General features: G+C 34.3%; 1 protein-coding gene across 4 annotated transcripts in view; it reads left to right on the forward strand.

The window, feature by feature from the left end:
- CHD1 (chromodomain helicase DNA binding protein 1) overlaps positions 1–14663 on the forward strand; it is a 74678-nt gene that overhangs the window by 34791 nt on the left and 25224 nt on the right. For all 4 annotated transcript variants that reach the window (XM_027545535.1, XM_027545532.1, XM_027545536.1 and 1 more), the window contains exons 12-22: positions 331–547; positions 1199–1288; positions 2165–2355; positions 3041–3229; positions 4498–4660; positions 5522–5674; positions 7586–7657; positions 8461–8610; positions 12723–12871; positions 13261–13357; positions 13472–13567. In XM_027545535.1, the coding sequence (XP_027401336.1) occupies positions 331–547; positions 1199–1288; positions 2165–2355; positions 3041–3229; positions 4498–4660; positions 5522–5674; positions 7586–7657; positions 8461–8610; positions 12723–12871; positions 13261–13357; positions 13472–13567 (1567 nt within the window). The remainder of the gene's footprint in view (positions 1–330; positions 548–1198; positions 1289–2164; positions 2356–3040; positions 3230–4497; positions 4661–5521; positions 5675–7585; positions 7658–8460; positions 8611–12722; positions 12872–13260; positions 13358–13471; positions 13568–14663) is intronic.

The following is a 14663-nucleotide window of genomic DNA, read 5'->3' on the forward strand; positions in this document are numbered from 1 at the left end:
TGGCAGTGTAGGTGACTAGGGTGCAGTTTTTTTGTTTTTTAAACTTTAACGTAGCTGTAGTTTTATCCGGACTCTACCACTTGTAGATGGATTGTGTCCTTATCTCCATAACTGACTGTAAATAATTCTGTTAATTTTTAAGCTGCTTTTATGTTCTAAAATCATAAACTCTCTTATACTATTATAGTTAATAAAAATGCATATTGTAAATAATACCTATCAGATTAATCTGATTTAACTTCATATACATTTTTACATGGATTATGTATAAAGGTTACTTGTAAATTTGAATCGTTATTGCATACATGATTTTTGTTTTTCATTTTGCAGAGGTAATAGTTGCATACTTGCTGATGAAATGGGCCTTGGAAAAACAATACAGACGATCTCATTTCTGAACTATTTGTTTCATGAACACCAATTATATGGACCTTTTCTGTTAGTAGTACCACTCTCCACTCTCACTTCCTGGCAAAGGGAGATTCAGACATGGGCTTCTCAAATGAACGCTGTGGTTTATTTAGGTGACATCAACAGCAGAAACATGGTAAGTTGTTTCACCACAAATTTAGAAATTTAGACAAACTCATCTTTGAGGACAAGTCTTTGATTGGTCTTTATAAAGTCTTAGTTTCCAGCATGAAACTTGTTACAGAGTAAGATTCATCACATGTTTGATTGGCTTAATAGTTAATTTTTGTTTTAGTGTTATATATATTTTTTTCCTGCCTTATTATAAGTTTCAAATATATATGAAAGCCTACAGAAGAATGTAATAAAATCTCCATGTCCTATGTCCAACTGCACAGTTTTAACTCTTGCCCGTTTTGTTTCATCTGTCCCTCTACATGATACTTTCCTCCCAATTATTATTGTGAAGCAAACCCCAGACTTATTTCATCTACAAAAAGGAAATCACTTTTGTTTGGTCAAATGAGAAGTTCCTTCAGTGAAAAGCATATATTAAAAATGCGGCTTTTTTTTTAATAGAAGATTTTGATATGCTGGAGTATTTATATTTTACTTATAAGTAAGATCACTGTAGCTTGTACTGTATAAAGAATTGTTAAAGTTTTTATTACAGAAACATATAGACAGGTTTTTTGTATTTTGAATGGATTTTAGTTCAGATACTCAAGTAAAAGTATTCTTCTAAAAAAATCTTTGTTTTAAAATTGTCTTTGAAATTTCTTGATAGATAAGAACTCATGAATGGATGCATCCCCAGACCAAACGGTTAAAATTTAATATACTGTTAACAACTTATGAAATCTTGTTGAAGGATAAGGTATGTATTAATCTGTTTTTCTGTTTGTTGTATATCAGTTTTTCCTTTACATTGTGGATAGGATGAAAAGATAAACATAAATCAGTGGTCAGCAGATGCAAAGTCTCTGGGTCAAGTCCAGCTTCTCTATTTATTTTTTTATGATCCTTGAAGTAAGGTTGATTTTAACATTTAAAAAGTGTTGTAAATACAAACCAAAGGATATGAAACCAGCTTGGTATAGTGTCTTGATTTGTAAGGTCTTTAAAGAGGAGGAAGTATCACACTACCACTGGGTAAATGCTTTATAGCTATTATCTTCTTTAATTCTTTATAATTACTTTATAATACACTTCTGTCCCTGTTGTGAAGAAAAGTCAAATCTCAAAGAGGTTGATGAACTTGCCTCAAGTCATGCAACTTTTAAGTAGCAGAATCAGGCCCGTCTCCATAAGTCAAACTAAGACTTTATAAAGTTTATGTATATATTGTAAATAAATAATTCATAAAAATCATAGCAGTTAATTGTAACTATACTTGGAGTTAGATACTATTCCAAATTTATTTTCTCCAAATTAACATTAATGAGGTTTCTACTGGACTTAGGCTGTAAACATTGTGAAATTTTTAAATGACACTATAGTTTTTATTTTCAGTATGTAAGCTAGTAAAAACTTTCACTGGATAATTATACTGTTTTTCTAATGGTTGAGTTAGTCATGGAAGGAACTTTGTTTTTCATTCTGAGTTACTTGATTTGAAGATTCCAATAAATTTTAGAGTAGTACATAATTTGTATTTGAAATATTGGACATAGATTTAAATTTGCCTCATTTTAATGATTTGAATTACATTTTTCTCTCAAAATATTAACTACATTCTTCTGTTCATTTTAAGGCATTCCTTGGAGGTCTGAATTGGGCATTTATAGGTGTGGACGAAGCACATCGATTAAAGAATGATGACTCTCTTCTGTATAAAACTTTAATAGATTTTAAGTCCAATCACCGTCTCCTTATCACTGGAACTCCTCTGCAAAACTCCCTGAAAGAGCTCTGGTCTTTGCTACATTTCATTATGCCAGAAAAGTAAGATAAATTAAGATACAATTTTAATGTTTCATTTGCTAAGTTTAGCAGGAAAATAATTAGTGTAGATAATAAGGTCAGAAGGAGGTTTTATTGTCCCAAACATTGGATCAGAGATTATTAAGAAGAAAAGAAATGGGATGGAATAGAATTCAAAATAATATTTTTATTTTTAAGTTTTGTAAATAAATAAGCTTGAGCCATGGATAATAAATTAAAACAGTTGATTTGCCTGTTGTTCAGAATATCCATTGCTTAAAAATGGAAATAGTATCATTCTTAAACAGTAGTAATAACAATAACAAGGTATTGTTAGAAAATTCCATTTTCTAATAATTTTAGGAAAAGCAGACTAAGATAAGTTGTCCAAGGTCATATACATATTTTCTTTCAATAGATGTATAACTTTCTTTGAGAAATATTTTAGTGATAATTACTCCCATACTTGAAAATATTTCATCTTTATTTAACTCAAGGAAAGTAAACAATTTTTCATAAAATAGCTTATATTTTACATCTGTAGATATACAATAGATTTCTTGGAAGGATAGCTATTAGAAGTAATTAATTTTAACTAATCCCCCCCCCCAAAAATCTATGTTTTGTTTATGTCTGACTATCCTGTAAAATATCAAATGCAATTTGACTTCTTTCACTGATTCTTCCATTTGCTTAAATTTTTAAGGTTTTCTTCCTGGGAAGATTTTGAAGAAGAACATGGCAAAGGCAGAGAATATGGTTATGCAAGCCTCCACAAGGAGCTTGAGCCGTTTCTGTTGCGAAGGGTTAAGAAAGATGTGGAAAAATCTCTTCCTGCCAAGGTTGAACAGATTTTAAGAATGGAAATGAGTGCTTTACAGAAACAATATTACAAGTAAGCTGTAAACAGAGAACATGTTCTGAGGTGCCCCTTAGCCCTGATTGAGTCTTAGAGAGCAGTAACAATTCTTGAATTTTAGAATAGGTTTATTGTATGGCATAGTGAGGCAGAGAGAGATTTAATGGCATGTCTAAGATCACAGGTGATAGAAGACTAATTCACCTTATAGCACATCATTAATTGTGTTTATTTTGTACTATGTTACATTATAGAAGGTTTCTTTTTAAGTTTTAAGATTGCCATGATACCAAGGAATTATTACATAATTCTGATGTTTATGTTATTGACAGGTGAAAGTAGAAGCCAGAGAAACAAACTTAGAACAAAATTTTAGGCCCCTCTGCTTTTTGAAAAATGTTAATAAATCATATTTTGTATAATTTATGTATGTTTGGATCTGTATAGTAACACTTCAAAGAATCAAAAAGAAGTGTCCATCCTAGTTTCTGTTCAGACATTTAGTTGCATAAAGCTCTGCTTCATGCATTTGAACTCTCAGAAACATATTTTATGATAAGTGTATAAGTGCCATTCACTTTAAAAATACATTTACTACATAAATTTTACATTTTTGTTATGGAAAACTTCAGACCATATACAAAATAGGATAATATAATAAATTCCATCACTCGAGCTTGGTCTTCAGCTCATAGCCAACCACCCTCACTTCCCCTGTTCTGTTGTTTTGAGACAAATCAGATAAAATTGTTTCAAGTTCCTTCCAAAACTAACCTTGTAAAAAGGAAGAAAATAAAAGATGTTAGACAAGGTAAGTCATGGTGAGAGGAAATGTTACGCGTAATTTGCAATAATAAAATAGCCACTTATAATTTATCTCTTAAGTTGCATGTGTATTGTGTAACTATTTTAGACAAGGCAGTTTGGCTAAACCAGGTATCCTCATGAGGTGTGAGGTATCTGCATTAATTGCCCAGCATAGCAAAATTTGTTGGAAAGTTAAGATAGATTATAAAGTTGACCATTTTAAAAATAAATTTTGGGGTAAAGGATTAATGCACTATGCAGTATTAATTCACTATGTTAAGCCTTTACTGTGTATAGTAATGGTTCAAATAACAATGTGTTGTCATGGTCTTATGAATGAGGTTCATTTAGTTTTGTGAACAAAGTTTAGTCCTTTGTCTTTGGAGTTGAACTTCATAATGGTGCAGTTTTACTTTGGTACTTAATTTTTTTAGTGATTTTAGAATTCATCCTGGTAATTCTGCTATATCATTTTCATAATCTTTTTTTTTAAACAGGTGGATATTAACTAGGAATTACAAAGCCCTCAGCAAAGGTTCCAAGGGCAGTACCTCAGGCTTTTTGAATATTATGATGGAGCTAAAGAAATGTTGTAACCATTGCTACCTCATTAAACCACCAGATAATAATGAATTCTATAATAAACAGGAGGCCTTACAAGTAAGAATTTTAAAATTTTATTACTTCATGGTAAAGCAAAATTTTAAAAATGTTTATTTCAGCTTTAAGTGAAAATACCGCAATGTTCTAATATATTGGTTAGATGTTCCTTTTGGTTAAAGATGTATTTAAATGATGGTGCTGTTTATTTTTTAATGTTTATAAAAATATTTTAAAGTTATAATTTATCCATTTAGTCATTTTGATAAATTTTTTGAAAAGCTGATCTAACCATGATCTGTCACACTTTATCCAGCAAAAACCCCTTAGTGTATTTTTTGTTGTGAAAAAAATTTCACTAATAGTGATTTTGCTGAATTTGTGACATGGCAAATGGTAGTCTTAAGGGCATCTGGACCTTAGATCTTCCTCTTCCTATCACTTCTGGAAGACAAATGAAGAGTGTAAAGAAGGCACAATACTACATCCAGCTGTAGTATTGCTTTGAAGTGCTGTCAGTGACATATAAATTAGAAGACACTTCTCACTCTTTCAAAACCTTTGATTACTTAGTTGTTTCTTCTTTCAGTGTATTGTCGCTTAGTTGTTTTCAGCTAAGACTTTTGGAGAAATGCTGTGATATCTAACAAATAGAGTGAAATGGTGCTTTTTTTTAATTTGGTCTCCAGAAAATGCAGCAAAACCTAGGTGCTAAATGGCAAGGAAAATGTAGCTTAAGTCATAGAACAAATTGGTCAAGGTTCTAAAAAATTTTGAAAACGTAAATAAACTATGTCAACATTATGAAAATTAAAAATCTTAATTTAAGATGAAGAAACTGAAGTGTTGTGAGACATTTGTTTCATTAAATACAGCTCTTTTAACATGTTATAACAATTATAATTTATTGTTTCCTTATAGCACTTAATCCGTAGTAGCGGAAAACTAATTCTTCTTGACAAACTGTTAATTCGCCTAAGAGAGCGAGGCAATAGAGTTCTTATTTTTTCTCAAATGGTGCGGATGTTAGATATACTTGCAGAATATTTGAAGTATCGTCAGTTTCCCTTTCAAGTAAGCATTTCATTTTGTCTTTTTTGTTGATTTAAATTTTGTCTAATCCCTGGGCATGTTTGAAATTCTTTTGTAAATGAAGAGTAGATTTTATATAACCTATACTCTTTTTAATAAAATAGATCTGTTTAAAAATTTTGTCATTATTCCTTTTCTTTTTCTTCTTGACTTTACATTTAACAGCAAAACAGTTTTTCTTTGTGTTTCTCTTCTATGTTCAAATTAAAGGGGCAGCCTTATGTATTAGGCTTTAGTCTGAGGAAGGATAGGAGAGAGCAGCACTTCTGGTGTTACCTGAACTGTTGCAGATTCTGAAAGTTGTATGCTCATAGTTATTCTAGTGCATAGTTTGCTGAATAAAAATACATGACTTTAGAGAATATATCAAAGAGCAAAAAGGGCTTATATTCCATCTATTCAATATTTATTTTGAAATTCATTCAATATAATTACAGCTAATATGAATGTTTGGGCTTCCCTGGTGGCTCAGTGGTAAAGAATCCTCCTGTCAGTGCAGGAGATGCTGATTCAGTCCCTGGGTTGGGAAGATCCCCTAGAGAAGGAAGTGGCAAGTCACTTCAGTATTCTTTGCCAGGGAAATCCCATGGACAGAGGAACCTGGCAGGCTACAGTCCATGGGGTCGCAAAGAGTTGCACATGACTCTGACTTAACAAGAGCAAATATGATGAATATTTAATAGAGTCAGTCTTAGTACTTTACATCTAATTTATTTAATCCTTAGAGCAATTTTATGAATAATACCTGAAACATAGCAACTAGCATATTCAGCTAATAAATGGTGTGTATTTAGTGCAGACAGTAAAGTAGAAGTAGAATTACAATGATGAACCTCATCATGCATAATCCCTGCTCTGTTGGAGCTTACAGTCTCATATGGGAGACAGACATTAAGCAGGTAATGACAAATAAATGTAATGTTATGACTCTGGTAAGTGCTATGAAGAACAGATGTTGGGTGATATCAACATGATTGAGATACATCTAGTCATTTAGGGGGAAAAGTAAAAAGAGTGAAAGGTTTTACTAGTTGCAATTTTTCATGAAAAACAAACTTGGTACTTTAAAAAAGCTTTTGATTTTGGACTTTTCTTGTTTAGCTGATGTTTAGTAAACACTTAACATAGAATGGGTCAGACACTGTGCAAAGTGTTTTACTCTGTTCTCTCACTGTATGAAGAAAGTAGTACTTCCTGTGTTCATTTACTGAGGAGGGAAACTGACAAGGAAAAAAGGCAAATCACTTGCTCAAGGCACTGGTGAACAGTAAAGATGCTCAAATGTGGGCTGTTCAACTAGAGCCCATGGGGCCCTGAATCAGTGATTCTCATATTTTAAAACAGAGGGCTTTTGCTGAGTTCCTCTTATAGTTTCTGACTCAGTAAGTCTGAAATGGGTCTCAATAATTTGCATTTCTAAGTTCTCACTGATGTGTGGGTCCATAACCACACTGGACTCAATCAGTGCTTTTTTTAAAAACTATGGGCTCTAACCCATTAATGGATCTGAGGATCAGTTTAATAGGTTGTTCAAATGTTGTACTAAAATTTTTTTTTTAATGAAATAGATAATAAAATAATGAGGGTATTTCACAGTACACTGTGTCATGAAACTTGCTTTGAGTGTATACTGTGTACTCATTCACGTGTAAAACATATTCTTATAGTGGGTCTCAGGTAAAGTGACGGTCAGTGCTATTATTTACTATTAGCAAAAGTAGTTCCGGTGGTTAAGAACACAGACTTTGGAGACAGAATGCTTAGGCATTGCTTTCCTACCTGTAAGTACCTTCTGGTCTTATCAAAAGTAGTGCTGCTTTTTCATACTTGGTTTTAATTGCTTTTTTAAGTTTTGATTCTGTTACAATGTAGTATTTTAATGTTTTATTCTAGAGATTAGATGGATCAATCAAAGGGGAGCTGAGGAAACAAGCTCTAGATCATTTTAATGCTGAAGGATCAGAGGTATGAATGCTTTTAAAATCGTAAATAATTGTTTCAGTCATTATTTTAGTTATAGTTTTTTAAGAAAAGTGTTATTGGTGATGGCCAGTTTTGATTTACAAGTGAGGTTTTAAATTCCATATTATCTGTTAAATATGAGGAATTTTACCCTTTTGTATAAATACTATTTCAATATAGGACAGTTAATTTGCTTCTAAATAAACTAGCCTGTTTTGATTTAGAATTCTTTATGAATTGTTGTTTATTATTCCCATATATATTTGTATTTGGGAGTCTTGTTTATTGGTTTTGCTAGATACATTTTATTAGCAATTTTAAAACTATGTTTCACTTTTGTTGGTAAAATACCTTTTAAAGAACTGTGTTAATTCAGGGCAGTGTTGGGCCTTCCTTGCTCCACATGGGCTTTCTTCAGTTGCAGGAAGCACATGCTGCTCTCTCGTTGCAGCTCACGGGCTTCTCCTTGCAGTGGTTTCTCTTGTTGCGGAACTGGGGCTCTAGGTGTGCAGGGTTCAGTAGCTGCAGCACAAGGGCTCAGGAGTTGTGGCTCACAGGCTCTCGAGCACCGGCTCAGTGCTTGCGGCACACAGGATTAGTGGTCCCACAGCATGAGAGATCTTCCCTCTCCAGGGATCGAACCCATGTCTCCTGCATTGGCAAGTGGATTTTTTTTTACTTCTGAGTCAACAGGGGAGCCTGGTAAAATATTTTTAAATTCAGGAATTCAGTTATAAAATTCTCACATTGATTATTCACAGTCACAGTTAAGAATTTAAAATTGTGCCTTTTATATTTCCTTATAGGATTTCTGCTTTTTGCTTTCCACAAGAGCTGGAGGTTTAGGAATTAACTTAGCCTCAGCTGACACTGTTGTTATATTTGATTCTGATTGGAATCCACAAAATGATCTTCAGGCACAGGCTAGAGCTCATCGAATTGGGCAAAAGAAACAGGTATTTTTTATCCTCCTTATTTTACTATTTCAGAGTCTTTTTTATCATCAGTGTTTAGAATTTATTTCAGTTTATCCTTCTTGTTGAAACATGCATATTGTTATTGAACAGATAGAGTGCAGAGGAGCTTGAATTTATCAGAATCACCTGGAAATTGACAGAACTGAGAAAACTATGCCTGAATAGGATCATGTACTCCTTTTTTGATCATAATTCTGTTCACAGCTGTAGAATATAATGTGTTTCATTCAGTATATAAATATATATATTTTAAAATATCTTCATATACTTAACTACTGAAAGGGATTTTGCTTCATACGTTGTTCTTTTTTGTTAGCCATGTACCCATAAGCTTCTCCTTGCAAAATAGCCATTCTCATAATTTTTTTTTTTTTTGGAAAACCCACATATCACGATTTATAAATAGGAATGTACATACAGGGACACTTCTGTTTCAGAGCAGGTTTGGAGATAAAAAGAGAAAGATTGAAGGAACAAAAATTGGGTCCTGCAAGAAAAATCAAATGATCTGGAGTTTTTACGTAAACAAGATAAGTCAAAATTGTGGTTTAATGCTTGTTTTTAAAAATACAGAAAGGTTTTTTTGTGAGGAGAATATTCTTTGTGCCTATGGAGGAGCGAGGACAGCTCAAAAAACATGCCTCAAATAAATTAACAAATGAGTTGCCATTAACGTTGGGAAGTTTCATCCAGAGTCAAGGGCAGTTTTTGACATTCCGGATGATGTATTCTATAATGGGCTACTCCCTCTGCATCCCTGAATATTTCCAAGAACAGAACCTGTTCTTCAGGGAGGCAGCCCAGCTTGATTCTTTTTTTTTTTTTTTTTTTTCCACAACAAAATTTTTTTTTTTTTTTTTTTTGTTTATGTATGATTCTTTTTTTTTTTTTTTTTAAATTTCAGGTATACACGTGCTCCCCATCCTGAACCCTCCTCCCTCCCCCCTCCCCATACCATCCCCCTGGGCCGTCCCAGCGTACCAGCCCCAAGCATCCAGCATCGTGCACTGAACCTGGACTGGCATCTCGTTTCATACATGACATTTCACATGTTTCAATGCCATTCTCCCAAATCTTCCCACCCTCTCCCTCTCCCGCAGAGTCCATAAGACTGTTCTATACATCAGTGTCTCTTTTGCTGTCTCGTATACAGGGTTATCATTACCATCTTTCTAAATTCCATATATATGCGTTAGTATACTGTATTTATGTTTTTCCTTCTGGCTTACTTCACTCTGTATAATAGGCTCCAGTTTCATCCACCTCATTAGAACTGATTCAAATGTATTCTTTTTAATGGCTGAGTAATACTCCATTGTGTATATGTACCACAGCTTTCTTATCCATTCATCTGCTGATGGACATCTAGGTTGCTTCCATGTCCTGGCTATTATAAACAGTGCTGCGATGAACATTGGGGTACACGTGTCTCTTTCCCTTCTGGTTTCCTCAGTGTGTATGCCCAGCAGTGGGATTGCTGGATCATAAGGCAGTTCTATTTCCAGTTTTTTAAGGAATCTCCACACTGTTCTCCATAGTGGCTGTACTAGTTTGCATTCCCACCAACAGTGTAAGAGGGTTCCCTTTTCTCCACACCCTCTCCAGCATTTATTATTTGTAGACTTTTGGATTGCAGCCATTCTGACTGGTGTGAAATGGTACCTCATAGTGGTTTTGATTTGCATTTCTCTGATAATTTTTGTATAACTCTCTGGAACAGTTGTAATAGCCCTTGAGAAAAACCATCTGTCATCTTTTTGATATCTTGGTCCTTGTATTTTAATTACATTTATCTTCATCTGGGATAGTGCCTGAAACTTCTTCAAAGCAGTAGGTGATGAACAAGTAGCACAAAAAGGCTTAGAACATTTTATTTACTTTGTAAATATTCATATTTTCAACTGAGAAATAAATCCATAATATAAAATGAAAAAAATGTTTTACCCGAATAATTCTCATAAAAGAGATGGAAATTTGAAACAGGGATAACAATAAGCCAAGACAAATTACAGACTGTTGAAAAACGAGAAAATGAGGAGATAGGATATTCTTTCAGGTGAGCTGGGCCTAATGTATTTGTGAAGAGACAACATATTTCTGTGTTATGAATGAAATGGGGGAAAGTGATTAATTGCACTGATAGGCAGCTCCTACATTGAAATCCTCAACACATGGCTAAACAAAACATTCCACTTATGCTACTTAAAGACTTTGGCCACCACATCCTCTAATACAGGGTAGAAGAAAGAGGAAATATTAGGAAAAGAACCAGAACCAGTAAGACAAAATACTATAGAAAGCTGTGTGGTAGACCTCTGGGATGAATACCTGAATATAATCACAAAATAATGCAGTCAACTTTCTTTTCATTGTGTTAAAATTCTTTTTTTAAGGTAATTATATGTATGAAGTATATTTTCATTACTAATGAGGTAGATTCTTGATTATTTCATTATTGATGACGTGTAAGATTCCTATGGTTCATGTACTTGCTATTTTAGTAGTCAGTCAGTTCAGTCAGTTCAGTCACTCAGTCGTGTCCGACTCTGCGACCCCATGAATTGCAGCATGCCAGGCCTCCCTGTCCATCACCAACTCCCAGAGTTCACTCAAACTCGAGTCCATCGAGTTGGTGATGCCATCCAGCCATCTCATCCTCTGTTGTCCCCTTTTCCTCCTGCCCCCAATCCCTCCCAGCATCAGAGTCTTTTCCAATGAGTCAACTCTTCACATGAGGTGGCCAAAGTACTGGAGTTTCAGTACTTTCAGCTTTAGCATCATTCCTTCCAAAGAACACCCAGGGCCGATCTCCTTTAGAATGGACTGGTTGGATCTCCTTGCAGTCTAAGGGTCAAGAGTCTTCTCCAACACCACAGTTCAAAAGCATCAATTCTTTGGCACTCAGCTTTCTTCACGGTGCAACTCTCACATCCATACGTGACCACTGGAAAAACCATAGCCTTGACTAGACGGACCTTTGTTGGCAAAGAAATGTCTCTGCTTTTGAATATGCTATCTAGGTTGGTCATAACTTTCCTTCCAAGGAGTAAGCGTCTTTAAATTTCATGGCTGCAATCACCATCAGCAGTGATTTTGGAGCCCCCAAAAAATAAAGTCTGATACTCTTTGCACTGTTTCTCCATCTATTTCTCATGAAGTGATGGGGCCAGATGCCATGATCCTCGTTTTCTGAATGTTGAGCTTTAAGCCAACTTTTTCACTCTCCTCTTTCACTTTCATCAAGGGGCTCTTTAGTTCCTCTTCACTTTCTGCCATAAGGGTGGTGTCATCTGCATATCTGAGATTACTGATACTTCTCCCGGCAATCTTGATTCCAGCTTGTGTTTCTTCCAGCCCAGCGTTTCTCATGATGTACTCTGCATACAAGTTAAATAAGCAGGGTGACAATATACAGCCTTGACGTACTCCTTTCCGTATTTGGAACTATTTAGACTCAAGATAATTTAAAACAGTTTTAAAAAATCATTTGGAAGGCTTAAAGGACACAGGGTTATTTGTCATTGTGCCAAAATGTCCAGTTTAATGAAGAATGCCTGATATTCCAGGTCCCAGTGCTCTAAATGCTGGTGAGCCCAATCATTGAGAAAACTAACAGTGGTCCCTGAATGGGAGTATTGTGTGATATAGAACCACTGACTTTGAGAAGCGGGACAAAATCACTACTCATTGAGTTTTGTCTTTTGCAAAGCTTTTTGTTGTTGTTAATGGCAGAGCTTCATCATTAACTTAAACAGTAATTTGTGGAATTTTAGACTGTATAGAACGATGAAACAATCAAAATTAAGGGAACTGGTATAAGTTTGTCATAAGTTTACCACCACCCCCTTTCCCCGCTGAAATATAATTTTAAAAATTACTGTCATTCCTTTAAAAAAAGAAAAAGCAAACTGACCAAAGTATAAGTAAGGACATAGTCTCAAATAATCTTTAAATTGAGGAAGCTTTTTTGCTTTTCACCAGTCAAAATTTCATGTTGGATGAATTCCCGACTCTAACCAGTATTTGGGCATTTATCATTAGCAGAATGAATCATTACTGTGCTTTAAATTCCATTGTGTGTATCTTTACAGGTGAATATTTATCGTCTGGTTACAAAGGGATCAGTTGAAGAGGATATTCTTGAAAGGGCCAAAAAGAAGATGGTTTTAGATCATCTTGTGATTCAAAGAATGGACACAACTGGGAAGACAGTACTACACACAGGTTCTGCCCCTTCAAGGTAGTTACTTTTCTCTAAAATAAAAAAAAGTTGTTACATAATCATACTATGCTTATTTTTCCAAAATGTTACATAGTGTAAGCAGATCGCTGAAGTACTGTGTTTAGTGGTGTTCTTCTGTGTTTCAAAGCACTGAGGTAATTCCCTGTCAGTGGCATACATTCAGTGAGTGCATGGTTTCACCATTCTAATTTTGTAATCTTGGGGGAAAGCCCTAGGCTTCAAGTTCTTTAGTTTTAAAATAAGTATGCTAGTAATCTTTTCACTTTTCTAACTATGTCATATTAACTGTTATAAAGGTGACTATGCCAATAATTCATGAAAGTGCTATGTAAATGTTAAATTTGTGACTGTTAGTATTAAGTAATTTTTGTTTTTTCTAATTTTAGTTCTACTCCTTTCAATAAAGAAGAATTATCAGCCATTTTAAAGTTTGGTGCTGAGGAACTTTTTAAGGAGCCTGAAGGAGAAGAACAAGAGCCCCAGGTAAAGAAAAAAAAAGCTTGTCTCAAAATGTCTCATTTTTAAAACTATAAATGTAAAATGTATATATCTTAAAACATGATAAAGCATATTTAAAGTAAAGATTTCTTTTTCTAGGAAATGGATATAGATGAAATCTTGAAGAGGGCTGAAACTCATGAAAATGAAGCAGGACCTTTAACTGTAGGAGATGAATTACTTTCTCAGTTCAAGGTAGATTTTCTTTTTGAATTTTTCTTCATAATTATATAAATGGAGAAGGTGGGATTTTTCTTTTGTCATTTAGTGTTTTATTCATCTTTTTTTAGGCAGGATCGCAGGGTAATCTTAAAAAATGTTAAAAACATCTTTGTCTTAAAATTTGCAATGATGTGTAAAAATTTTTCTTTCTTCTTCTGACAAACTAGCAGTGAGTGACATGATTTGAAATCATTTTCATAACTGAAGACTTTTAGCTGATTTTTATTGCAGCAGTTTTTGACATTAGATTAAGCATTATCCCAACTAAGAAAACACAAGTAAATCAGACAGAGTAAGCAGTAATACTGATAGATACCCCTGGGTTAGGTGGTTTAGTTGCTAACTCGTATCTGACTGTTGCAACCTCATGGACTATACTGACAAGAAGACTAGAGTAGGTATTCATTTCATTCCCTTCTTCAGGGGATCTTCCCGACTCCAGGATTGAACGTGGGTCTCCTGCATTGCAGGCAGCTTCTTTACCAACTGAGTCACCAGTGAACCCCACCCCAGGTTAGATGCGAGCTAAAAAGATTGCAGGGAGTCCTAAAGCAACATAAGTCAACCAGCCCCAGAGTAAAGTGTGTGCCAGTTGTTTAGCGTAAAAAAGCAGATTTCTCTGCATCCTAGCCATTTTCCACAAGGAAATGGCTTTTTAAGGATCAATTAATGTCATTCCTTCATTCAACAAATACTTACTGAGTACCTGCAATGTGCCACACACACAGAGCATAGTTTTCTTGTCTTTCCAATTACCTGTAAGCTTTAATGTCCCAATATTGGCAGTTAACCTTAAAGAGTGCTCAAACTCTGCACACTTCTTTAAATGTATTGTTATTTAATCCTCACAAAAGTTAGTATGCTGTTACTAGCTTTCCTTTTTTAGAAATGAAGAAACTAGCACTTAGGGAACCTAAATAAATTTATCTATGGTCTCTGAGCTCCTTGTGTCTTGTCATCAACTCTTCAGGTATTTTTTTTATGATCATAAAAACAAGAATATTGGGTTGTTTTATAACACTTTGTGTTTAATGGACCAGTGTGGTTATTACTACAGAAGGTGATTTAG

The sequence above is a fragment of the Bos indicus x Bos taurus genome, chromosome 7 (genome assembly GCF_003369695.1).
Source record: "Bos indicus x Bos taurus breed Angus x Brahman F1 hybrid chromosome 7, Bos_hybrid_MaternalHap_v2.0, whole genome shotgun sequence".
NCBI classification, from domain to species: Eukaryota; Metazoa; Chordata; class Mammalia; order Artiodactyla; family Bovidae; genus Bos; species Bos indicus x Bos taurus.